This window comes from Kryptolebias marmoratus, linkage group LG1, assembly GCF_001649575.2.
Source record: "Kryptolebias marmoratus isolate JLee-2015 linkage group LG1, ASM164957v2, whole genome shotgun sequence".
Taxonomy (NCBI): Eukaryota; Metazoa; Chordata; class Actinopteri; order Cyprinodontiformes; family Rivulidae; genus Kryptolebias; species Kryptolebias marmoratus.
Genome location: NC_051430.1, coordinates 14,046,253 through 14,072,981, shown reverse-complemented (window position 1 = coordinate 14,072,981; position 26,729 = coordinate 14,046,253). Strand labels below are relative to the sequence as shown.

The 26,729-nt window shown below is 41.0% G+C and overlaps 3 protein-coding genes across 5 annotated transcripts in view; all 3 read right to left on the bottom strand.

Moving 5' to 3' along the window:
* arid5a (AT rich interactive domain 5A (MRF1-like)) overlaps positions 1-918 on the bottom strand; it is an 8,809-nt gene extending 7,891 nt beyond the window's left edge. For both annotated transcript variants that reach the window (XM_037976243.1, XM_017417163.3), the window contains exon 1: positions 794-918. Coding sequence is in view for 1 of the 2 variants with exons in the window: in XM_017417163.3 (XP_017272652.2) it covers positions 794-914 (121 nt within the window). In the remaining variant the exon portion in view is untranslated. The remainder of the gene's footprint in view (positions 1-793) is intronic.
* A 3,565-nt stretch (positions 919-4,483) lies between these two features.
* Positions 4,484-14,127, bottom strand: dbnlb (drebrin-like b). Of its 2 annotated transcripts, XM_017417362.3 has the most exons (15): positions 13,935-14,127; positions 12,319-12,374; positions 11,979-12,091; positions 11,810-11,884; positions 10,956-11,105; positions 10,434-10,511; positions 9,373-9,524; positions 9,244-9,298; positions 8,935-9,006; positions 8,579-8,702; positions 8,230-8,358; positions 6,953-7,027; positions 6,709-6,767; positions 6,548-6,635; positions 4,484-5,652 (listed from the first exon to the last, which is right to left on the bottom strand). In XM_017417362.3, exons 1-15 carry the CDS (start codon positions 14,015-14,017, stop codon positions 5,516-5,518), a joined length of 1,446 nt encoding a protein of 481 aa, XP_017272851.1. In that variant the 5' UTR covers positions 14,018-14,127; the 3' UTR covers positions 4,484-5,515. The 2 variants fall into 2 exon arrangements, with proteins under 2 accessions (XP_017272851.1, XP_017272853.1); XM_017417364.3 differs by lacking the exon at positions 8,230-8,358 and having other exon boundaries at positions 13,935-14,120.
* Positions 14,128-14,831: 704 nt separating this feature from the next.
* On the bottom strand, positions 14,832-23,385 carry ube2d4 (ubiquitin-conjugating enzyme E2D 4 (putative)). Its single transcript, XM_017417328.2, has 7 exons — positions 23,090-23,385; positions 20,950-21,013; positions 20,721-20,752; positions 20,560-20,637; positions 20,313-20,418; positions 17,419-17,512; positions 14,832-17,247 (listed from the first exon to the last, which is right to left on the bottom strand). The coding sequence occupies exons 1-7, from the start codon at positions 23,111-23,113 to the stop codon at positions 17,202-17,204; spliced, it is 444 nt and encodes a 147-aa protein (XP_017272817.1). The 5' UTR covers positions 23,114-23,385; the 3' UTR covers positions 14,832-17,201.
* Between the last annotated feature and the right edge of the window lie 3,344 nt (positions 23,386-26,729).

Sequence of the window (26,729 nt, the reverse complement as noted above, 5' to 3'; positions counted from 1 at the left end):
GTTCCTGTCACCCCCACCCCAAAAAAAAATAAAAATTTACACTCGGACGCAGCTCAGCCCTGGTCTGGAGGACTCGTCTCCTGGCCTCTCTCTCTCTCTCTCTCTCTCAGCTCAATATTGAGGAGCATTTGCATTTTAGGGGAAACCGAAACCCCGAAGGTCGAAAATCACAAGCCTGGGAATGAGATGTAATTCTGAGAATGACATGTCACCCTTCAACTGTCAGCTCAAACACCCTACAGCCAGCCCTCCTCCACACACACTCATACATATTTCTTGTGTCTGTCTCTGTGTGTGTGTGTGTGTGCAAAACCAATATGCTTCTCTTTTGAGATCACTTATTTCCTGTGCTGTGGCTTCAAACCTTTAATTCTGCTTTCAGTAGCCTCTGACTTCTCCTTTTCTGAGTGATGAAGAAATATTTGTGATAACTCCATTTCACAACCCTACAATCAAAAGATGAATTTGCAACGGGCTCACAGGCAGACTTGTAAGACGCGTTCAAACGGTAACTTAATCAGCCGATTTGTGGAGCAAAGTTCACTTAGTTAATAAAAATAATAACCTCTGCTGCGATACAGGCTTGCTTGATTTAATAAGCTCTATAAAATTAAACTCCTAAACCCACACACACACATATATAAGCATATATAATCACAAAAAGGTATTTCATAAGTGCCAAATGTTGATAAGTTCCTTTTCACTGAATACAGAACTACTTGTTCGGTGTTTACCATGAAAGAAGCTGTACAATTCTCTGAGCCGGTAAGTGATGATAAAAAGGTTTTCTCACCCATTGCCAGGAGTTGTCCTCTTGTCTTTGGCTTCAGTGTGTTCTGTGACAACAATTCATGCAACACCCTCTTCAGCTTCACACCACGAAATAGGAAGATGTCTTCGCAGGACAGTTTCATTGGTTGACTGATGGCACGACTGCAAATGAGGCTGGGAAACTCAACGCTTTGGGTTTTTTTTTTCTCTAAACTCCATTCTGACAATATTTGTTCTCACTGTTTCATCTGTTGATACTCAGACAAAAGGCAGCAGCTGGGATGAGTTTTTCCATCTGGAAACTTTTTTTTGTTTTGTTTGGTTTTGTTTTTCGAGCTGTGGTATTTTTAAAGGGAAATTTGAATCGCTGTCTTCTGTTTACATTGTAATCATCACATGGAACTGTAAAGTTGTTGCAGATTTTTGTGTAACACGCCAATAGTCGTGTGAATACGGACGCTATTGTTTTCCTGCTTGTTTGATTTTTCCGCTCACTTTTTGCGATTTACCAATCAAATTACAAATTATTCAACTTGTGTGTGTGTGAATTCATTCGTATAAACTATCCAAACATTCAGCTCATTCAGCAGATGACCTTTGGTTCTTGAAACTTTTATACTTTTCAAAACATTTGCATTTATTTACAAATGTTTTCCCCGTTGAAATATATAAAAAAGCATTATTCTCTGAAATCTGCTTCAGGAAACTTGCTCTATTTTTGTATTTTTATGTTACTTTTTGCTTTTATCTATAGCTTATTACAAGTTATTGCTAGCTTTTTGCTACTCCTAGCTCACCTTTTACTATTTTTAGCTAGTATTTTAGTACTTTTAGGTAACTTTTTACTACTTTTAGCTAGCATTTTGCTAGTCTATTACTATGTTTAATGAATATTTTTGCTACTTTTGCCTTCTAACTAGCATTTAGCTGTTTTTGGCTTTTACCTAACATACTTTTTTGGCTTTTATCAGGCCTTTTAGTTCTTTTAGCCAGTTTTCTGCTCGTTTTAGCTTTTAGCTCGTGCTCCGCTTTGTTCAGCTCGAGTCAGTTTCAGATTTTCAGATCTGCAGCAGATCTCAGCAGTCCCTCAGCGCCCAGACTGGATTTTTTCACGTGAAAGGAAGTTTTCCTCGTTGAACGTATCGTCCAGTTCCATTTATAAACACAGGAGCGAAAGAAGAAGAATAGTTGCACTAATTAACAGAGACAAATTATAGCCTCATCATTTGTTTGTAAAACGCGGACTGTTCCTTTTTTCACCTACAACATGCAGGCTGGCCTCAAATTCAGCAAAATTGGCGATTTGGAGGAAGTGAAAGCAGCACTCAACCAATGTCCAAATAAAATGTCAGCGTAACATTTCCTGGATGTCTGCGAAACCATTTCTTTTTTTTTTTTTTTAATATATATATAAATACACGTGTATTCTTAAATTAAGGAAGCAAGACTGCAGCAGTTTCTGTCTCTGTGTGACTGAGTAAATATAACAAGGGGGAAAAAAAACCTCCCCCCTAAATAAAAAGAAGACATTGCAATGAAAACAAAAACAAATTTCTTCTATAAGTCTGATTCTAGATGAGTAACTGAGTGAACCGAAAAGTGCTGTGAGAGAATTCTTATCTTTGGAGTGATATAAAGGGTTTCAGCTTTTGAGTAAAATATGACCAATTTAAAAACAGTGTGAAGGAGCTGCAGAGAGGACAGAGCCGGTGGGTTTCGATCCAGCCCCGGGGTCAGCTGAGTGACCTCAGCAGGTAGCTGCGAGCCGTTCCAACATCTCAGGTTTTCAGGAAGGAGGAAGGCGCCACTTCTTTAAAAACTGCTCTCAGCTCGCGTCTGCCATGGAGATATTGGTTAAAAATAAAAAAAACTAAAAGCGTCAGTCGCCCTTCAGATGATTCAGGTTAAACTCGGTCACGGCCCGGGCTTTACTGAAAACCCTGAGTCAGAGGGAGTAGTCTGTTGAGCCTGAGCTCAGTTTTGAAGGCCTCAGACTAAAAGCTTGTTTTTTTTTTTGATAGTTTTTTGTTTCTCTCGGCTGAGAAGCCGCCTGTTATTTCCCTCCGTTTTCCTCCTCAGTCGCTGAGCAGCAACAGCTGACGCTGTCTGATCTCTCTGAAAGAGGGGATGCCCTGCTGCTCCATCTGCTGCGGAGAGACTCTGACATTTCAGAACGATTACCTTCTGAAATGTCAAAATAACCTAATATCTACAAACACCCCAATTTTTTTTAAAAAAAGGGATTTTTTTGATTTTTTTTTTTAAAGCAGACCAGAAACAACTTTTTTGGGGGTTATTTTGAAGAACATTTTGATTTAAGAGATATAACTAAGAGATAAGAGATAAAAAGTTTTTTTTTTTGCCTGTCTGTCTTTTAGCAAAATATCTCACGAAGCACTGGAGGGATTTGAGCGAAACAGTCAGAGTGCAATCGCTGGGTGAGCATCTACAACTGATTCACGTTTGGAGTCAGCTCACACTCAAGGTGGCTGCCACAGCCAACGGATTTCACAGATGTGGAGCCGAGGTTGTACGCAGTAGTAGCCGGGGGTCGTCCTCAATGCACACTTTGAGCGCCATCGCATCACGACGTGACGTCACTTCTCGATAAAAGATGAAAAACCTGGCATTAAAGTCGTTTATAGGCCTGTTTTTAGTTTAGCAAAGAAACACGGTGTTTTATTGACGCGTTCTCGTTCAGCGTAATTTACGAATCAGGAGCTAAAAAACAAGATAAACAGTAACTTGAAAATCCAACATCTCCGAGAACCCCCTTTACCTCTCCGTCTTAATTTCTTGTAATTGTGTCAAAATGTTTTTTTTTCTTCTTTTCTTTTTTCTGCAAAGCCCTTGTGAGAATTTCTCTCTCCTCTGCAGCCAATTTGGAGCGGATGAGTAAAAACAGGGCTTGTATGGGTGAGAAAATCCCCCACCATTCATCTGAGACTTTCACTGACACACACACACACACGCACACGCCAGGTTAGGGCTGAAACGCAGAACTGTCGAAATGAGAACGCGTGGAGAGAGAGAATATTGTGATTCCAACACAGAACGGTTTCTTTTTTTGAAATCTGAAGTGAGTCACCTTCTTGCTTCTTGAGAAAACTCTGCAGATGTGAAGCAGCACAAGATTCCAGTTGTGGCTGAGTTTGTCTGGCAGCAGCCTGCCGTTGTGCAGACATAAACCCAGCTACAAGAATTTAAAGAAGTGGGAGTTGATATTTTGTCTTTATAGTTTCTAGGCTGTGTGGGCGAGAGTCTGCAGCGCGATTAATTTCGTGCCAAGTTAATATTAATCAGTAGAAACCTGAGCGCTTAGACTGAAAGCAGGGCTGAACATTGAACAGAAAAGGCATTAAAGAAAGGTTTGGATTGGAGGTTTTGTTTTTCATTTTTTGTGCTGCCTTGCACTATTTCAAACATCCTGTGGTGCACATTCCTTCACCCCGACCAATTTAACTGAAAGGTGTAAAGCAGAGGGGTGAAATCTGATTTTTCTTTTTTTTTTTTGGTGAAAATGAAACCTATGCATTATGAGGTGAATTCCCCGACCGTTACCTCATTCCAGGAAACGGGCCGAAGAGCAAACTCTGACACGGTGTATACATCTGAGTTCCTGTTAACCTCTGAAAATCCCTCCAGCATTTTTTTCTGTCGCGAGCTCTCTCTCGCTGTTCTCGGCTTGAAAGAAAAGTCCGCAGGCGACGGCTGGCTGCTGATTTCTTTTATTTCGAAGACCTTCTGCGTTACAACAGGCTGCGGAAAGACAACGATGGATAATGCCGGTTTGAAAACATCAACGCCCTCTTCTCTCTGACCTCGAGGCGCTTGAAGACGAGAAGCTAGAAAAGGTCGTTCTCGATCGGAACGCCAGCGATCATCAGCAGGAGCGTCGTTCCGTTCCCGACCCGTCGTTATGGCACAGCAGCATCAGAGCGGCGGCCGCAGTCGAAAAGAGCCGAATTGAATCGGAACGGGAACGAATGCTGACTGTGTGCGTTCTTCTTTCTCAGCCTGTCCCTGAAAAGTTACATATGCTGAAATTTTGTGGTTCGAATGAGGAAGAAGTTGAAACGAAAACCTTCTATTTACTCACAGTTGTTCAAAAAAAAAAAAAAAGGGAACTTAACCATTTTGTGCACCGCTCTGCTGAATTTGACAAGCAAAGAACAAAAGCAGATGTCGTGTGCTGGTTTAAATATTCACGTCAAAACCACTGTCACATCAGCACACGGGAGACGAGCTCAGTCACAGAAAACAAACAAACAAAAACAAAAAAAACCAGGATAATTCAGTCTGCCGGTAAAAAAAAAGGCAAAAGATTAGGTTGGAGCTGGTACCATAATCTTTTTTTTTTTCTTCCTGAAATGAACAGGAGCAAATGCTACAAGGAACAACTAAAATATACCTGAAACAGAATCGAAGCCACTTTGTAAGGAATGTGAACTAGAAGTGCTGTTACTGCTCACAACTTCAATCAGAACTCATGTTGGACTGCATCACATTTACAGACGAGTGGGAGGGGGCGGGGAAGAATCGACATTTGAATGGGACTGGTCCCTCGAAATGAACAAGGGGATGAAGAGTTTCTGGCCCGCGGTTAAAACGCTTGTTGGTCCGTGATGAGGAGGCTCATTGGCTCCTTTTGTTTTTTCCAGCATGTGAAGACTGACAGAGGTCCTTTGGGTTCCACGCACCGTCATGATCTGGAGGGGGGAGGAGGGTGTAGGGGGGGAATGAGTTATATAAGCTCTACGTAATTGGCTGGGAACATCCCAAAATGGCCGTTCGGACCAAATCCTCGCCACCAGCCGTCGTCTATCATTTCGATTCCGGTGATGAGGTCATCGGGATCGAACGAGATCTCCGTGTCGTCGGCTGAAAGGGAAGAGAAAGCGTGAGAGGAGTTGGGTCTGACCATTAAACGCTGCACAATATGTGCAGGTTCTGGAGCAAAACGTGCTGCCATCCAGATTGCATTTTGATTTTTTTTTTAAATAAGCAAGACAAAAACAAAAGCGATTCTGCACACCACAGCAGCTCAGCTTGGTGTGCAGAGGAGTCTGGGTACTGTAAAACATTCTGCTCTCAAATCAACAAATATTAACATGTAATCTAAAGAGGAACTAATATACATATTCTCTTCTACTTTTTAAGAACCTAACTTCTTGAAAACAAGTCAGTGTCATCAAAAATCATTTTTCTAAATTCAGTATCCAAACCGATTTTGTAGTTTACACCAAGCACCATTAACGGTACCGGTGCTTTTACAGTGGCGTTAATTAGAGCTACGGTGTTTTATTTATATACGTTGCAGTCATCTGGATACCCCCACCCACCCGACCCTTTCTGTGCCTCTGCTACAGTAACAGTTAGACAAGGCAGACAATGTAAGGAAATGGGTGGAGCGCACCCACAGATAAATAAATCGGGACAGCTCACGTCACATTACCACAGCGCTCTGGCCAGTGACCTGCTCTGCATTTCACAGCATTTTGAGCCCATATTTCCTGCCACCTTCTGGCAAACAAGAATTATTGTTTCCTACAGCGAGACGCCTCAGACAGATAGTTATCACGAGTGAATTTGAAATAAAAGGAAGATACGCTGGGCTTTACAGACAGAGCTGAGGGGCTTTGAATGGACCCTTTTGTTTCGTTTAATGGGAGGCGTGTTGCTTTTAATACTTGACAGTTATTTGATGACTACTATAGTAGTTTTAAACCCCATAAATCTTAAAAGGCCACCCCACACGGTCACGGAGAAAACTCACCAGCCTCATAGTCATATAGTGCTCTGGCACAGATGCCTTTGTCTGAGCTTTCGTCCACGGTCGTTTCGTAAGAGTTAGTCTCCTCCACCTGTGAGAGAAATGTTGTTAACTTAACTTTCAGATTTGGTCATGTGCTCCGCAAAAAGAAGTAGAAAACCCACCACAGCGGGCTCTTCGTGAGCCGTCTCTTCAACGTACAAGTTGGCAGCTGGAGCCTCCTCTGTGAAATAAATAAAATAAGAAACACATGAGCACGAATGTGTGGTCGAAGCTGCCAGCAGGTGGCAGCAAAAGCAGCTTGAGGGGACAGAAGAATTCAAGGACAGACTCAAAACAGGATTTTTTTTTTTTTATATTAAACCGGATGGAATGAAGACTTAAGCTGATGTGTGAAATGAGCCCCACCTTTCCACGTCTCCTGGGGAGGCGCCTCCTGCTCCTCATACTCACACCTGGACTGCCCGTCACCCACATCAGGCTCTTATTACCCAAAACACAAGCACAGACACGCATGTAGACTGTGGAGCAGACACACAAGTCCACACAGGACCAACACCACCACCAGTCGGAGGCAAAAACCATGTTCTCCGTGTGTTAAAGATGAACAAAGAAGAAAGTTTTAAAAAAAGGAAACTTGATGGATGCGTGACTATTGTGGAAATGAAGCGTTATAGAATGACACAGATGCGCGACACTGACAAATGAAACACTGAGCTTTTTGTTAAATGTGAGTCTGACACCCAGAGCGCTGCGGAAACACCAGAACGAACAAACACTGAAGACTGTGTGTCAAAAACAGACGCCCCCGTTTTCTTCTCCAACCACTGACGAGCTAATGGCTAGTCCGAGCAAAACACCTTCAATCTAAAACATGTCATAGCAGTCCACATGAACGCTATCTCCCAAACCTTTACGCTGATGTCAGTTTCACATTTTCTGGTTATTTACGTCCAATTCTGTGGACATTTACAACCACAAAGAGCAGGAGCAGTCAGCTGTAGCACTTCTGGTGCAGCTTGGGACACCTTGGGTATGAATACCATAACATTTCTTTCAGAATAACCATGTAATGCAAAACTGCCAGCAGAGTAAAGGTTGCATGAACCGCTATCAAACTTTTGAGCCACTTTAACCTCAGCCCAGCTCAGACTAGCTGCTAGCTCTGGGTGTAACCTCTTTTTTTATCCAAACTGAGGTCATTCAAAGAGCTATCTACAACAGGTAAGCTATTAACAGCTTAACATTTCCACAGAACCCCACTATCCCTTTATCGTTATCAATATAAAGACATTTCTAACAATGTTTTCCCGAGTGTCAGCCTCATATACAGATATATAAACATGTACATGATGCTTCTATTACAACTAGTATAAAGGAAACACTCATTTCAGTCCTTTTTTGCATTTAAAAACATGCTTTGGAAACTATAAACCATATAGTTATGCGGTTTTTTAAATATATCAGTGATATATTTAAGTAATTAGTACAAAGTAGCGAGCTAGGATTAAAAAACCTTAGGTTTGAGTTGACACACAATCCTAATCTGTGAGGTCTGGTGTTTCATTGCAGCACCGCTCCTTCCTACTCCAGGGACCACTTTACAGTGTGAGTGTGTTCTTGGCTCAAGCTTTGGACACGTGTACGTGTGAGTGAGTGTGTGTGTGTGTGTGTTAAGCTCACACCTGTGGCGCGGGCAGGAGAGGCAGAGCCTGCCGACACAGGAGGAGGAGGAGAAGAAGCTTGTCGGCGAGGGGAGCTGGCTCGCTCAGATTCGTACGCTTGCTTAGACAGAAACGGGCTTTGAAGACGCCCTGAGCGGACAAACACATCGACCCCCCCGAAGCATGCGCGTGGATGAGAGAGAGACAACAGAGAGCGGACGGGGCGAGCAGAGGGACACAGGGTTACGACGACAGATTTAGATATGATTGTGAAAAGAACTAGACAGTCTGAAGGCCCTGAGAAAGGCTTGCAGCGATGCCAGACACAAACTGATCCAGGAAGAAGTCACTGTTTGTGCTGGGACGATACCTGGCTGAGGGCTGGCGGGGGCAGCGGAGGACACGCCCAAGTCGGCGGGTGTTACTCCCTGCTCCCTCTGTTTGAACATCTCCCTGGGGTTCACGGCACGCTGGGAAATGAGAGAGGCGGCCTCCTAAAAAGACAAAAACCACAGATACAAACACCTCTAAAGATCACGGCAACGATTAAAACCAGCACGGTGTGTCACTGAAAGAAAAGAAAATAATTAGTGTCATGAAAGACAGATTGGAAAATAAGTGATCCACTGAGTTTTGAGTAAAGAAATATTCACCCGAAGAGTCCTGGAGAAGAGAAAAGAAGCTGAATCAGGTGGAAGAGTTAAGTTTTAAGAAAGGTGAACTCACATTGACTTTTTCCACAGATTCCCCTCTCCTGCCTGCTTTCCTCTGGGCTGCCTGGTTCTCCTGCTCCGCCTCCTGATGGTGTTCATATTAAAAGGTTGGCACTGCTGACATTTGCTCATTTCCTGACTAAAATGCTTACAAGATGTTTGCACTATAGACAAACATTTTTTTCAAAACTCAACATCATTTGACAGAAGCAAACGCCACATCAGTCAGCATCTGTTCTTTGCGTCTCCGTCAGCTGGCTTCACAGCTGGAAGTCTTTCACTCAAAGCGCTATTGAGTAATGTTACAGAGACGTTCGCTCACCCAGCGCTGTTTTTCCTGGTCTTTACTTTCAGCTTCTAGCTTCTGCTGGTACTTCCTAAGAAACGCAGCAGAGGCCACATGAGTCTTTAAAAACAACAGTCTGTGCTTTCACCTTCAGCTGAAACCTACTTCTGCTGGTCGATTTGAGAAGCCCTCTCCTTGTCTCTTTTCTCTCTCAGTGCCGCCTCTTTGGCTTCTCGGTCTTTCCTCTCCCTCTCCAGATGCTGGCGCTCCTCATTGGCTTTGCGTCGCTCCTCCTGCCGCCGTTTCTCCTCTTCTTTCTGAAGGCCGAGCGGGACGGGAAGGTCAGAACGCTGCTTTGGTTTTACGCATCATTAACCCTCCCTAAGGCCTTCGACTCAAATGGCTTTAGCAGGGTTAAAAAGGTTGATGTCACATTTTATGAGGGGGAAAAATATATATATATATATATATCTGGGACCGATGTGAAAACGAGCTTATGATGTTCCAATCAAGAGCATTGTGTGCCCAGTCCAGATGCGAGTCATTTGAATGGATTAAATGTGTGCAGATACCCAGTCTCGCTCCAATGTGCACATTTTCTTTCAGCCATCAGTTGGAAATTACAACCCATGAGCACAATGAAGTTAATAAAACCTCAACAGGCCTGCAGTGCAGTGAGGAAAATGTTTGTTAGATTGTTTTTTTGAACGTCATTGTGCTAAAACTGCCACGTAACCATTTCAGTACTTTTAAATAGTGTCTCGTGTTTTTAAAAGATGAAGAAAATGTTACCGTCTAGAGCAAGTCAAACCTCGAATAATAAAAGTCCTAACACCACTGAAGCGCATTCAGTTTGCTAACTTTGAATCATAAAATATGCTTTAGTGGTGACAACACAAAAAAAATGAACAACTATTTATTGCTTTAAAAAAAAACAACCTTTGAGGAGCTGTATTTTGGTGCAGCGTGTGTAAAAGTGTCTGCAGTTGAGGTTCACTCAGCGGCAACGTTTCTAATTCATCAACACACGCTCTGATTTAAACTCCGGTTTATTCGTGTGTGTCAAAACTTTACGAAACTACCAGCTTGTGACATACTTCAGCAAGCTACAGCAGGTGTATTGGTTCAGTGGCGGATGAAATCTCACACTAATACACGATTTCAGACGGACGTTCTCAGGAATGTCTAACTGCACCCTGTGGGTGTCTGGAGTTCTGTCAGCGCACCTCTGCCTGTGCCCAGAAGTTGTCCTTATTGGTCTTCCTGATTTCTGACATAGCGTTGGTCTTCTGGTACACCGAGCCCTGCGAGAAGAGAAGACTACTGACTATGAGTGTGTCAGCATGAAGGCACAGAAAAACACAGTGGTATAGCCTAAGCTGAGCTACTTGAATCCTGCAATACTTTTATTATGAAAACCCTCTGATGGGTGGGTTCCCTCGCTTTTCATTACAAGTAATGGTGCAGTGTCTGAAGACTGATAAAGCTCAACTATGTCTTGTTTCATAAAACAAAGCTTCAGATTAAATAATGAGCAGAAAATTTACCAAATTCAGCTCATTATAAGGGCAGCCTTTTCACACATGTAAAAAAAAAAACCAACTTTTTGTTGGCTTTTTGCACACTCCAACTTTCTAAAAACAGAAAAAACATTTCCGCTGCATTTTCAGGAGATCTTTGAGGAGCCTAATTAGAAACACTCCCCACAGCTCTCATGTTGTCAAAGATAAGCAGAAGGCTGTGCATACCACGGGCCCCTGAGGACCACTGTCCTGGAAGCGGCTGGCGGTTTCCTTGTGGAAGCTGTAGTTCGCTCCCGACGCTTTGGCCACCTTCTCCATGATCGCGTCGGGCTCCACGTCTTCGTCTGCTCTGGCATTCACTGTGACGTGAGCCCCCTAAAACACAGAAAATAACACACACACAAAAAAAAAAGCCTTATACAGACAAACGCTAATTGCTGAAGACTTGACCCTACACTCATGTACAGAATCAACTGGTTATCCGGCTCTTAGTTAAGGTTTGAGTTAATGCAATTAAAAAGCTGAATGTGACCTTTCTGTGTTGTAAAGCACTTTGAATCGCCTTGTTGCTGAAAAGTGCTGTATAAATAAATTTCACTTCACTTCACTCGCCACAAATGAAACGAGAAATTATTCCCGGTCATGTAACTGGCTGCGTAACTCCAAACTCCATTCATCAGCTGCGTTTTACGTGAGCTGAAGTTGGAAATGTAAAGGCACCACCGTTTGCCAGCTGCCATACAAATCAGGATGGCGCAACCGCTTTTATTGGTTTGATTTTGGCGTGAGGGGATTAAGCGAACACAAACAAATGCAAGAGGAAATGTCTGACACAAACTTGGCAAATAAATAAATGCAGCCTCCATTTGATTCACAGTACTTGGTGATGGTTTTTACTGTATTCTCTGCAAAAAGTGCAGGTCCTAACAGAGTGTGTTCACTGAAGCCTTACAGGTAGCCAAGCTGCTTGCTTAGTTAAAATACCTTCATGCTGAATAACACAGAAAACCAAAATAAAAACATTTTTTCCCTCTAAGACTGTAAAGACTCATGGTTCTTTAAGCCCAGCTCATTGTTACCTTCAGGAAATTGGCTATGGAGCTGACGTGATTCGCACATATTCCCTTCCTGGCGTCTTTGACCCCTTCTCCCGTCTAAAACAGAAAAACAAAAAACAAAGACAGTCTGAAGCGCATGCCGCCGCAGAGGAGTTAATCAAACGGAGGATGGACGAGCGCAGCAGCTAACCCAGTTAATGAGGACATATTTGGGCAGCCCAGAGTTGGGATCCTGGACCCGGCAGAAAGCGTACATCACTTTTCCGCTGTTGAGCTCCTCGACCAGCTCCTCCAGTCCTCCATCTGAGACACAAACAGTGTGGAAAAGTTAAACGGCCGCTGTGGTTTGTTGTGCAACCGCGGGCATGCTTTCCAAGCGACGGGCTAAAAAAGCCGAGGCAAGCATTTCTTTTGTGCTGGTTTTTTGGCACTGCGCCTGCGTGCTGACGGTGTCCGATTCGCGCACACGTCTGATGAGATCGCGTCAGCGCCTTTGACTTAACGACAATAATATCCACTCGTGTATTCACCTCCTTTTTCAGCCAGGCGGATGTCATTGCTGTTCCCCTCGTAGGTGAACAAGGCCCTGAAAGAAAGAAAAAACAAAACACCAGATTAGAGTGGTTACAGGACAACACTAAAGACGCAACACTTCTCGCTCAACTAGTGATGTTTTGTAAACTTATTTCAAGTGTGTGTGACACTTCAGCCCTGATCACGGTGAATTTTAAAGGGGAAGTAAAATAGTGTAAATATTGCTGCAGTTTTAATCTGTAATCATCACGGGCTGCTTTGCTCTCGGTCTGATCAAATATTAAATGAACTTCGATTGCTTTTTAATGATTTTTTTATTTATTCAGCACCCAATTTTTAATGACTAGTAAGAGCCTATCTGAATCCAACTCGTCTTGTCTGCAGAATGACTTTTTACGTGACGTGGTATAAATGAAAGTCAGCTGATTCGAGCTCCAAGTCTGTGCTCGACTTCAAAATAAAGATGGACAAATAGGGAAGCTGTAGGATTTAGCGTCACATCAGATTTCGATAAACCTGCTCCGGCTCGGATCCAACAGAAAGCGTCCAGCTACGGTCAAATCTCACCCTGAGCTGTAAATCGTTTTTGTTTTTGTCTTTTTGCCTGAAAACGAAGATCAGCCCCGGGAGCAACAATCCTCACAGTCGTGACTGCAGGACAGGATGCGTGCAGCTTTGACAGCACACTTACTTCCTATTCGTACGCCGAGGACTAAGAACTAAGAGCTCGCTCACCCCGAGATTACCAGGGCAAGATCACTCCTTTACTGCCCTCCTTACTGTCCCCCTGTCAGCACACTTTGGATACAAACTACATCAAAAACAAGAAGATGTTTCTGAGCTAGTAAAAGCGGTCTGAAATGCCTGAAACTGGGTGAAGAGACATTTCCACAGACAGTGAAGACCGACCCAGGAGGACTGCCTAAGTATGGCTCCTTTGGTTTAATTAATTCAGGTCACAATTAAACACTGAAGCTTTCACTTACAGGGTTTGCACAGAATCTCTCTCTCTCTCTCTCTATATATATATATATATATATATATATATATATATATATATATATATATATATATATATATATATATATATATATAAACTCATGGTGACACTTCTGTAACAATGGCTAACCTAAAGAGGAAGTGTGTGAATTACACTGCAACATATTTAGTCATGTTTAACCTCTGCTCTCTTACCAGGAAGTGGTGTAGCTTTTTTTCTCATTCCGTTATATCTCTCAACAAAAGCTATAAATACACGTGAAGCACTTTTAGTTACTAACTTATCCCATTAAGAAGCTAATTAACAATCACGTTACCACCTACATTATTATGATTATGTTAGCATGTCCTCCATCGTTGCATGTTAAGGGAATGTTTTAGAAAAATAAAAATAAAAATAGACTCCCGTGACAACAAAAAGCTGTCTTAACCTGACGCTACTGCTCCCTCGAGAAGAAACCCTTCCGAAAATCCTTAATTTGGGGGCTACGGTTCAAGTTTAGACAACATGTAAGGTTAACTTGCAAAGCTGACTCAAAGCTAGCAAACACTAGCTTGACCAGCCCTCTCCCATAAAGCTAACGCTTGCTTCAAAAAAATGTCCGCCACTCACCAATTTGTGTTGGATTTTTCGTCTACTACTTCTTTATAGGCGGCTGTTAACGCAGGGCCGTTTTTACTGAGGTTCACAGCCATCGTTTCGTTGCACACACCTAACCAGCTAGCTCTCCGGACTGCGCCCTTCCTGCAGGAGGAGAGCCGCTGACGCTTTACTTTCAGCTGCGGGACGCTTGTGGCTACGTCTCAGCCGAGGCGTCCTGCATTTCGTTCGGCGTGACACTCCGGAAGCGCGGGTCTTGTGTACACACTTTAATAACTGGCGACTTTAATGTAAATCACACACTCTTATGTGCTAATAATTACTTAAAAAACGCCAGTTTGTCGCTTGAGAAAGCAGGCTGTGCTTTATATATTCGTACGCACCGAATATTCTAGTTGGCACCGCACAAACGTCTTGTACAAGTGTGTTTATCAAACGCACCCTGGAGTTAACAGGTATTCAGAGGCGCTCCAAAAAAACGGGCCCGCGGGCACAAACTTTTTAAAGAACCCCCTAGTTGTTAAAAGCAGCTACAACTCAGGTGTTCAGTTTATAGTTTTTGTAATTGCTGTAAATTTTATATCTGGGCCAGGTTATTAACTCCAGCTTGAATTTTAAAGCCTTTTAAATAGAGCGCTCCACAGATTCATTCAGCAATTATCACCCACTGACTAAAGGCCAAGATGTTGCTGTTTTTGCCCATATCTGTTAGCAAAATATCTCACAAACCACTGAATTTTAACAACACTCATAGAGCAATTGCTGCATTAACACCTACAGCTAACAGGCTTTTCATTATGTAGTACTTTTAGCGTATTCAGCAGATTAATGATTCGTTATTTCTAATTCAAAAGCAGCTGCTCTTAGTCCGGCTCGATTCTCCAGCCAGAAAATAAGGACAGACAGCAATAAACCAAGATGAGCTTTATTCTCATGTTATAACAAGGTCATTAGTTGTCTTGTTTAGGTTCACGGTGGCAGATGAAGCACGTTTACTCCACATGTTTTTAGGATGCATGAAGGCTGGTTCCTCCTTCCATCGAAGCCAAACGTGCCGATGCTGTTCAAGCAGGTTTCAGATGTTAACGAAGCGAGCGGCCCCATTTGGGGTCGCCGTCATGACAGCAAAGTTACACACTTTTATTACACATCCGCTATACAAAAAAAAAAAAGATGAGGGTTAAGGCTAGAAAATTTTTTTAGTCTGAGGTGTTAGGCGGATGAATTGCGATGAGATCCCTGATATCTGGAAAATGGCTGCGAGAAGGTTCCCCGGAGTGCAAGGCGTGCCAAGCTGCCGAAAAACAAAAACTCTACTGAGCGCACCGAACGAGGGACGGGGCTGGAAGGTGTGCAAAGATGTCCGATGAAGAAACGGCGACGGACGCAGGGTCCGGACTAGCTGTCTATCAACGCTAACGCTCAGCTGAGCACGGTTTCAGATGAATCAATTCAATAATGCCCCACTGTTAGAATTTTGTTCCCCTTGTAATATCCGATTCTTCCCTTTAAATTGGCAGCATCAGCACAGCGAGACAACTTCACAAAGCACAACTTCTCCTATCTACCTTTTCCTGTAGTCACAATGAAATATTAGTTATGACATTATGAAATATTACAATCATATTCATTTTGTTACACAAATAAGGGAGAGGGCGGGGGGAGCCTAAAACTAAAGTTTTCAACAAAATACAAGGTCACAAACGTATCACTCGGACAAGAGAAGGTTTTACTGTCAGTGTTAATGAATTCAAAATAAAATTAAAGTTTGCAGACCAACTAAGGAATATGAACATAAAAAAACAGTTTTAAACCACTTCTTTAAAGCAAATTCAACTGTCATGGCAAATCTTGTTCATGTTAAGCAACCACGTGCTCGCCACTTTTTTTTTTTTTTTTAAAAAGGATGGGGGGGGGGTTCTCGCAAAAACTCAAACTTTCTGGTTTCAGTGCGAGAGACACCTGAAGACAGAGAAGCCGTTTCACAACGAGGAAATGACAGCGCGGAGATGGTCGCCATGCCTTCTAAAAACGTCCTAAAATCCTGGAGCTCGGTGAGAAACGGTCACGAAGACGCTTGGGGGGAGGGGAGAGAAAACAAAACGCAACAGTACTTTTACACAGCATGTAAATGTTCTCAACGCAACTAATTGTTTTGTTTTGTTTTGTAGGTGGTTTCCCGATGAACAGAAATGCAAAACTATATTCGAAGAGCTGATGATGAATGGCCAGGTGGTTTCACAAACTGGTTGGGTTCCTGAGAAACTGCGCTGAGATGGCACACGGCTACGCTTTACTGCCAAAGAGCAGCTGTGTTTATAGCTACACAACACTAATAACTGACAGTAGGATTTTGTGCACTCTAAAAAACAACAACAACAAAAAAAACACGAGTGATTGATGGATATTAATAAGGTTTGGAAGGCGAACGACAGCGTTGTGTGAGGAAAGGGAAACGAACATTCAGCGAATGGAGTCTGAGCGTGAACAGCAGCTCTCCAGTGTCTTCCAAACTGTCATAATACTGCTTCGATTTCACTCACAGCGGACAACAGAGACCTATCTTCTTCTTCTTCTTTTTTTTTTCTTTCCTTTGAAGCATTTCACATTGTTTCGGGGTAGAGACAGTTAGTGCCAACAGATAACCCGCTGGTGATGGCGTTGTTGTTTTCAACAGGGAACATTCTGCCTCAATTGCACACGTACTAAAAAAAAAAAAATGTAACACAGAAAGGCCACTAAATACATGGAAGTACAGTAATAACAAAAACATCCAGTGGGCACAGCTCGTACCTCGGAAATGAAGGGAGAGCGAGTCTCCTAAACCGAACAGTTAGCATCTTTGTAACGCAAATATATCCTGACTCAATGAGAAGATGGGGAAAAAAATAAAATAAAGTGGATGAGTAGCAACGATGACAGTGGTAGCAGTAGCAGGGATGGTGGTTTACAGTCTCGGCGTGGCATCGGGGACTGTAAAGAAATTCCAGTATTCCGTATGGGAGTGCTTTAAGAAGTCCGTCGGGTTCTGCTCTGCAGATCCATAGACGTCATGAAGGGCAGCACATGGTAGCAGCTCAGCACACGGAAAGCCAAGTGGCACTGTACCTCAACGTATCACTTCCTTTTCAAAAACGTGGGTTGTTTTTATTTATTTTTTTATTATTTTTTTAAATATTTTTTTTGTTTGCTTTCTCCTCAGTCGCTCGTTTGCCTCAAGTTACAAATCCGTCGCGGCTCTTTTTGTTCTCGTTCGCATTTTTATCTCCCTGGGTGTTCTCACATTGCATACTTCTGAGTCCATTCTCTTGCTAACTTGTTGTACCTGAAAAAAAAAAAAAAAATACACGCAAAGTTCAGAAACGTTGCAAGCGGACCACTGCAAACTTAAAAAAAAAACACAAGAACATTTTCTCAGTCTGACGGCAACGTTAGCGCGGCAGCGAGCTCTGCTGAGCGACGTGGGAAATGCTCCTTATTTATGGTCTGCACTCACTTTTCTCTGTCAGCTTTGTACATGTGGGCGATCTCTGGGACCAGAGGGTCGTCGGGGTTTGGATCACAGAGAAGAGAGCAGATAGACAATAATACTGTGAAGAAATAAATCAGAAAGTTAAAGTTAGCAGGTGCGTAACAACAAATAAGAGACCATTTAAAACTTAAAATCTTACATACATATATATAAACAGTGAGATACCTAGAATAAAGTCTCTGAGTTTTAGACCAAGTTAAACTTTCGTATTCTATATTATGTGAACTAGCTCAGAAGGTTATTTTGTGTGTTAATCATTGTGATTAAATTGCAACAACTTTCTTCGATTTGACCCCTTTTATTCACATTATTTGAGTCTCTGTTTCCTAGCTGAAACAATCTTTTGAAAAACCTTAACAAGCTCATTAAATGAGTTTCTATTAACTGGTTTGAAGAGAACAAACTGGGCTGCAGTGTCACTAAAGCGTGGGGCTGGTTTGCGACTGTAATCTAACAGGAAACAAACCTTCAGGAAAAGGACGTGAGAACATTTTTAACCATTGCATATTAAAAATTAGGGAACATGAACTGAAACCTCACCAGCGACTAGTCAGGAATAGTAAAGTGCAGTGCAACAATGTATTAAAAACAGAAATTTTATTGTTGTCTCTTAAAATTAGCAGACATAAATTTGAATACAAATATATGATGATAAAAACAATATGATAGATAAAAACATTTCTTTCTGGTTAGCAGTAAATTTTCTCAGCTCACCTGGCTTTGGTAGTAAACTAAAATAATTTAAAACTCCAAAAATCTACATTAAACTATTTAAAAATGAACAGGTAATTGATTAGCTCTATTATAACTGATAAAAATGTGTCATATTTTATCCAGTTAACTACATATGAGACTTCAGACTGCATCTATCAGACATTTTAGTGATCAAATATTCCATTAATTAATCTATGGAGTAACTAGGTAATTAAATATACATGTATGTAAACGTTTAAGGGTTTTTAATGAACATGCATACACTGCCTACTGCAGTCAAATAAAATGTAGTTTTAATTTAGTCTTTGCATATTGCCACAGCGTGTTCTTCATGTCAAACTCCACCAACAATCCCACTACTTTATACTGACTGGGGTGTAAATTAAACTTAGATTATTATAAACACAATGTGTTGTAAAGCAGTGTTAGAAATCTATTTTTATATATTTAGATAAGATAAATTAAGCTACAGCCCCCCCATAAAGGTAGTGAGCATTTACTCAGTTCTCAGGCTAAAAACAGGGGACAAGCCGTGGTGGTACTCGGATGGTAGGAAACATCATGACTGTACCCCATGATCTGTCCCTAACCCATCGTTGCTGCACGCTTTTAATGGAAAAACTCGGCAGAACAATTTACAACATTTATATAGCTGCAGTTTTCCATTAACACAGAAGCCAAAGTATCGTTTAGTGGGGCCTGAAACACAATTTTAAAATTTGAGACCAAATTACTTTTCATATAGACTAAATTGTAACTTCTAAAAATGCAGATCTGCATCAAATAAACCGCAGAATTAGTCCTGTGAGGTTCAGCTGTTAGTATGAGCTTCTATTTGGACACCTAATTCAACTTCTCCTCCTGAATGACAGCCAGATATTAAGCCATCTTTCTTTAGACAGTATAAACGCACAGAAGAGCTGCTATAGCCAAGCGGAAAGTGAGGAGTTATAAAATGCTGTAGTTTTTTCAGCCCCTCTTAGGAGCAGTGAAGCTTGGAAATAAAACAGTGTCAAGCTGCGTTCCTGGGCAGACAGCTGCCACCAGTTTGAGGAGGTCACAACAGAAAATATTAAAGGAATCAGTTTGGATGCACATCAATATAAATAATCTGGAACAGAAAACATGTTACATGTAAAATGTGGTGCAGCATGCTGTGCAACAGCTGTAACTGTCCTTGTGAGAAATGGTGCCACTGATCAGGACGCAGTCAGGTGGGGAAAAAAGTAAATAAAACAAAATCAAAACATTTTGCATCAAGGTCTGCTTGTAATGAAGATATTGAGTTATTTAGGTGTCACATTTAACATTCACATAGATGCAAAACATGTATAATGTATTTGCTTCTCACATTTGACTTGTAAAAACAGGCTGTCCACAGCTACTGACACTTGTCTGGTTGTAATTTGTGCATACGGCTTTTTAGTGCAGATTTTTATGGTTATGCCATAAACATTAGCAAAAACACATCCACTTTGTTGGCTTTACAACATCAGGCTCCTCCCCAGGTCTGTTGAAACTTGGTAAAAAAAGACCTGAGAATATTATGACATACAGAACACGTGCAGTGATTTAACGCTTGAGAAATAACCTGACACACTGCAGAAAACGAAGGTACAGGAGATCGTAAAGGCCACGTTCAGATTTGAAACAATTTGTTTTTTTGTTGTTAAATTACAAATAAACTATGTTTTAGTCATTTATTTTATGTTTTATTCAACTACCGTATTTTCCACACTATAGGGCGCACTGGATTATAAAACGCACTGTCAATGAGTGGTCCATTTTCAAACTTTTGTCATATATAAAGGCACACCGGACTAAAAGGTGCATTAAATGAAACAAAACAGCCCCGTCTTTTTGGAGAATACTGCACCGATGTAAGCATCAAGTATAAACGCCTCCATTGTGCCGTGTGAGGAACCGTTTTCTATTTTACCAAAGTCGTACTAAAACATTATGACTTCTTACATATATAAGGTGATCCAGATTATAAGGCGCACTCTCGTTTTTTGAGAAAATTTAAGACTTTTAAGTGCACCTTACAGTCTAGAAAAAACAGTACACACAGCGGTGACAATCAGAATGAAAGTGTGATTACCATTAATCACTTTTAAAATAAAGATTTTCACTGGAAATCTTACCTTTTGACACTGTAAGTGCAGGCGACCACTGGGACCTCAGTATGTCCAGACAAATACTTCCATTGCTGTTGATATTTGGGTGGTAAATTTTTGTTGTGAATGCAACCTGTGTCAAAATGTACAATAAAGAAAATTACAAACAGCCCAGGATAACCAGTTAGAATCACTACAAAAAAAAAGTAACTAAGGCGTATGAACATGACAATTATACGTAAAAATAAGAGATGTGGAACAGACTCTTACTCACTTTTGGTGGTTTGAAAGGGTAATCTGTTGGGAAATGAATGGTGAGGAAAAACACTCCGCTCTGATATGGGCTGTCACTCTGTTGAAATAAGGACTAGTTACAGCAGATTCAAACTACCATGATGCAAACTTAAATCACAGTCAGGACAGCGTGTTACTTACCGGACCCATTATTGTTGCCTGCCAATGAAACACTGAAAGTTTACAAAAATTACCAAAAAAAAAAAAAAAAAGTGAAGAGAAAAAGAGAGATTAAAAGAGCTCTGATTTCAGGTGTAAATTTCAATTATAAAAGTATCAAGTTCAATTAATCTGATGCTGAAAGTATATTATAAGCAGGGGAAAGTAATTTTTAGTTTCTGGATACAGCAATTTATTTTAAACAACTTACAATCATCTCCGACTGGTCCAGCAGAGCACTGAGCAGGAGGGTCCCTCTGCAGGTCTGACAGCTCCTAAAGGCCAGACAGATGCACCGGTAATCACAAACACAGCTCTGCAAACCGGAATGACCAGTTTAATGGTCCTCTGTTCACTTTATGACAGGGTTACTTTTAGGCTAGTATCAATAGTGACATCTTTATACAGCAAAATGTAATATCAGGGATGTTGCGATCTCATTTAATGTTTTTTTTCTTTTTTTAAACGAGTAGAGTCGACTCCTGATCTCCTTGTTATATTCCACTGGTGTAACATGTGGTGTGATTTGCAGCAGGAAAGTGCAAACATGTCAGCTGCCTGAAAATGCGTGTAAAAGCCAGGAAACTTGTGATGTTTGCAATTCCACCATTTTGTGAGGCGGCTGTTAGAAAGCTGCCTTCAGTATCAGTACTACTACCAAATGATTAAACGCTGAAAGTTTAGACACTTGGCAGAAAACACGAGGGATTTAAAGACACAAAGTGGAAGTGCTGTATTCACGGTAATCTTTTCTGTCACGCTACATATCTGACTACTACACCCAAAACGGCACAAAAACAGTTTTACAATAAAGCTGGATTCACTGCAGACATTTGGAGCTCTGCTGTTTTCCCAGTGGCACAGCTTAGCTGCACACCGACTTGACTTATCGTTTAATTAAAAGCATAGCAGTTACATTGATATTACACAATAAAACATGTAAAGTGAGCAACCGAAGGGATGCTAAATCAAATCAACAAACGTGCATTTAAATCATTATGTGGATAACAGATGAATCAGAGTGTTTCTGTGGGGCTCCTCCAGAGTCACAAACAGGGAGGGAAACTTTATTACTTTGTGGTATTTATAGAGGGTACTTTGAACCTGCGCACTTTAGGGAATAGTAAGTATTGGGTTGAGACTTGGCATCAACTGGACTATTAACAAAACAACTTTGACTTGGACGTGCCTACTGCTAGGTTCTTTAAAGAATTTGCCTTTAAAACATGCGCTGAAAGCTTAGCGTTTGACTTTACATCCAATCCGAGGAACAAGAAGTGGGAAACAACTAGAAATCGGTGCAAGGAATACGATCATTTCATAAATTTTCTGCTTCAGAGTAAGACGCGCTACCTTAGACTGGTGTTAGAGGCGCTTTCAGAAGGGCTCGGCCTCAAATCTGAGCCACTATTTCTACAAACCTTTTTGATAGGGTACCTGGAGTCAGACGTGTGTTACAGTCATAACACCTGACTGTCATCAACAACAACAACAAAAAAATAGATGATAAAAGATTTAAGCTCAATAGCCCCTTTGTCAATGGCTCAGTTTAGCCTAAACGTAACCAGAAGGGGACAAAAACACATACAGAGAAATCAAAATTAAAGAAAAGTGGTTAAAGTTGTTATAAATTCAAATGTCCCAAGCTACGCGGAAACCACACATACACACAACAATGAGCACAAGCAGCAAAACAGTAGCTGCCTAAATAGAAATTAAGCCTGTTATTTAACATCTCATGTAAGGAAGCCCATTATATAAATACACACCACGGCCTGTTCCAGTGCCCCATTTGCCATTCCTTATATGGACACACCGACTCAAGGGTTCAATTTTGGCCACCATGAAGCAGCTGTCATTCAGCGACTAAACACACCACCAGCCGCAGGGTCGGAGATAAAATGAATTAAAAAAACAAGCAAGTGACAGGAAGGTAATTTCATCAAAACAACCCCGGTCACCCCCAACCAGTCAACCCAAGGACCGTTAGCAATAAAAGCTAGCCTAACCTCCGACAAAAAGTACTTTTACCTCGGTAAAAATAAAAAAACAGGACACTTTCAAAAGAAGTATCAACCACTTCAGGCAAAGAAAAGGGCGATATTCAACAACACAGGATTAGCTGACCGATTCCACTGCTGTAGGAAAGCACCAACAGGGCCACCGGTGGTCAGCTCGCCTTTGTTTGTCTTTGAATTATTTTAAAAGGGGAGCTAAAAAATAAGCACGAAGGGAAAGCTAATTCCACTTTAGGAAATGATACGCGTAGCATTACCTTTAAACAGTGTGCCACAGCGAGAAGCAAACACCGACTACTAAGTTTGTGTAACACTTAATAAAATCAGACTCACCTTCTGAATTCTTTTCAACGCCATTGCTTCAGTGGCTATGCTAGCTAGCCTGTCAGCTAACAGTTAGCACCTTAGACATACAATTTGGGTTCTGTGGCCGCGTACTTTTTAAATGTCACTCCGCGTACAGTTGCGAAATCACGTCCGACATAAAGCAGGTTTGGGCGTGTGGGCTCTCAGACAACAAATCCAATCGTGAGCTACAAGCTGATCTTTTCTTTTTTAGGCTGCTACAAAACAACCAAGCTATTTTGCTTTCTGTCTCTCTCTTCTCTCATTGCCTCGAACGAGCGAACAGGTAATCTCGCGAGATTTCACTCACGAGTCACGATGCGACAAATTCGACTTCCTGAAGTTGCATATCCATGGAAGTTCAGTGATTTGTTTCTGATTTTAAATGCTTATTTTACCCTTATAAAGAAATACAACGCATATCATTCTTTGTGGTAGTGAAAATAAATCATGCGGCTAATTTTCACTTGCAGTCCTTAATAAATCTATAGATTAAAAGTAAATAAAATAAGATGAAGCAGATACTTAGCGAGGACAGTTTTGATGTTCCTTCAAAAATAATGTAAAATGAGCCTTAAAGATTAAATATGTGTAACTAATCAGTGATAAACTAGTCCAACATTTACAGCCTTTGGCTGACAGCTCTAAATATTGTATATAGAAGCTTTTTTTCTTTCTTTTTGTATACACTTTCACAGCTTTCTTAAAAGTGTTTCTAATGTTTTGAGTTTGCAACACACTAATCAGTGTAATCACTGAATTCAAATACATCTTTTAGCACAACTGACTGTCAAAAATATTCTTATTTAACGTTTTTTAAATAGATTATCGCAGCGGTAACCACCTTTTCTACATAATTATTAAGGGTAATCTAGAGTTTTGACTAAATCTGGTCATTAACAACAAAATAACATGACGAGACTGCACAACATTTGATTTGATTTGATTAAAATTTATTGAATGCAGAGTTACAAATAAAGCTACAGCAATACAAGATCAACAAAAACATTACCTCATACCCTTTATTAAACTAACTGTAAATTATCCTACTTGTAACTTATGGTAAATTTTCCCAGGATAAAGTGTAACAGAGTAAAGCTTTGTACAAATAAACACATATGGTGTGTTTGTGCCATTTAAAATATACATAAAAACGAGAGGTAGAATGATTAAATGTTAAATAAGAGATTTTAATCAACTTCTTCTAAGGGTTGTTAAGTAAGCATTTATTTAGGTTAAGCAACTTTTGTTAAACGAACAATACATGATTAAAGTTTTTTAAACATGTTACAACCATATACATATATAAAAGCCATATTTTGATGTACATCTTGCATGTTTATTCCACTCAGTAACTATTAATTTTTATTTTCTTTCAACTTTCTACCTCATAATAGCAGAAATAATGATTGCCATTCTAATATCATAACTATCAACCCAAAGATAATCCTAATTATCCATTTTGCAAGTGGAGACAGTTTAGTACTTAAAAATCTCTATCAATTGACTTCAACACATTAGTGACGCCAGGCATCCACAAGATGTCGCTGTTGGAAAAGAGCAAAAGTCCACAAAAATTACATAAATTGATTGTTAGATTGTTAAGCAAAGCTCTAACTACAAAATATACTTTTTTAAAACTTTACCGCATGCATTTTTAAACCAAATATTGCATACTTAGACCCAGTTTGTTTAAGTAAAGTTGTCTTTAAATGTTTTTTTTTTGTTTCTTTTGTTTTCCAAGCACAGACACGCATGACAATAGATCAGTATACAATGAGTCAAACGCGTGTATTATTTACATGCACATAAAGAATAGAGGGGGGGAATAAAAGTCTTTGGAATTGTTCATTCAACACCCAATCACTGTAAAGGCATATTCATCTGAGTCAGCTGCATGCTCCGGTTTCTGCACGGCCTTGTCTCGCAAAGCCGCATGAGCTTCCCTTTATATGTCTTAAACAAGGGTGAAAAAAGACCTCTCATTATTTTAGTGAGTATCCATGAATGGCTCGTAGTGTTCATTCTTCTTAAATGGCTGATTCAGTGTCAGGTTGACAATCCTATCGTCAATGTGACACTGAGAGGGACCATTTTCCTTTGGAAAACTGAAGATTCCTTCAGATAATATCTTATTGTTTGCTCATCTCCGTGCTCTCAATGACCTGCCTGTCCTCAGGGCTTGCCAGTAATCAGATTCTGCTGGAGCGGCAGAGGTAGCAGTTTGCGTCTTGTGCAGCAGGGGCCTTGTTTTCTGAGTTTGTCGACTTGGAGAGGCCATTTATCAGCATGTGGTTTTCGGACACAGTCAAGCCCACGCTTTGTTGTCTTTAAGTCTCGGTTCACAGAGCCTCTCGCCGGGTCGTCCCACTGTAGTTCTCTCTTTAATCTCGGGCCACGTCTCTTTGCTTTCCACTGTGTAAATCCTACAGCTAAAGGAGGGATTTCACAGCTGATGATGTCCTGTAAAAGCAAATTTGTTTGTTTCTATACGGCAGATGATCACTGAGTATGGGGAATTTCCCATCCATACCCAGAAGAGGAGTTTTTAGTTACATGACTGGGTCTAAAGTTCTGGATGACTCAAGGTGTGAACATGACAGAAGTGGGACAATAATACGAGCGAGGGTGGGAGCTTAGCTGACCTGTACCCTGAAGTATTTAGCCGGTGGTGCTATTATTTCAAACTACAGACTCAGCAGACTCGTGTGATCTGCCTTTTTGGCCACAAGGAAGTTAAACTGCAAGCAGGGAACGCGCTGCGCTCGCTGTGGCAGTCCTGCCGAAGCGAGAGCCCTCCTTTTCCGCCACTTCTTCCCATGGTTGCCATGACAAAGCACATATGCTTACTGTCATTTTCAAAATGAACCTAAATGAGTCTCGTTACTGTCTAAATTATCCAATAAAAGCACAGCCAATTAATGCCGAGCACAGGCTGGGCTCCCAGTCCCCAGAGGTGTCCTACCTTCGGTCAGTCTGTTTAGTTTTCTGAGGGCTCTCTTGTGGAACAAAGATCCATTGTCCTGGCGTACTAAGAGATATTTGTTCACTTCTTGTGTCAGTGGTCTTGATTTGATTATACACACAGGCAATATGTGCAAGCAGTGCTCATGTTTGCAGTGAAGTCAGCACTCCGCTCAATCAAATAATTCTTGAGCCGAGCAACTGGAAAAAGGGTCATTATGTATGGAGCAATCAGATGTTCATGGCTCATTTCCTTAGCTGTGATTTGATTTTGCTTGTCAGTGTTAAGGTGGCCTTTGACCTGGAAAAGTCGCTGAATTCTTCTTAAGTCTTAATCTTTGCTTTTTTTTTAGGTATCTTTACAGAAAGAATCAATAATCAAAAGGGAATCTTAGAGGTTTTCAAGGCTGGTACTCGACTAGATGGGTTTTTTTTTTTTTTTTTGTTTTTGGTTGTTTGCTTGTTATATGGCTTGCAGGGTTCATATGACGCAGTCACGTAAACATTTATAGATTCGAGGATGTGCTTATTAAGTAACATTAACAAGCGTGTAGGTTTTATTTTACGGGATTTCTCATTAACAAGGAGGGGTCCTTACACATAAAAACACTCCTTCCATTTAGTTAATACCGCATTAGGTAGCGTCACCGCTCACTAAGTAATG

Excerpts from the sequence above, each read along its gene's own strand:
- dbnlb (XM_017417362.3), bottom strand. The coding sequence starts at position 14,017 with ATGGCTGTGAACCTCAGTAAAAACGGCCCTGCGTTAACAGCCGCCTAT. Across the intron at positions 10,512-10,955 it reads GTGGTCCTCAGGGGCCCGTG|GGCTCGGTGTACCAGAAGAC; the intron begins GTATGCACAGCC and ends CTCTTCTCGCAG. Across the intron at positions 6,636-6,708 it reads CTCACGAAGAGCCCGCTGTG|GTGGAGGAGACTAACTCTTA; the intron begins GTGGGTTTTCTA and ends TTTCTCTCACAG.
- ube2d4 (XM_017417328.2), bottom strand. The coding sequence starts at position 23,113 with ATGGCGTTGAAAAGAATTCAGAAG. Across the intron at positions 20,753-20,949 it reads TGGACCAGTCGGAGATGATT|TGTTTCATTGGCAGGCAACA; the intron begins GTAAGTTGTTTA and ends GTAAACTTTCAG. Across the intron at positions 17,513-20,312 it reads TGCACTTACAGTGTCAAAAG|TATTATTGTCTATCTGCTCT; the intron begins GTAAGATTTCCA and ends ATTTCTTCACAG.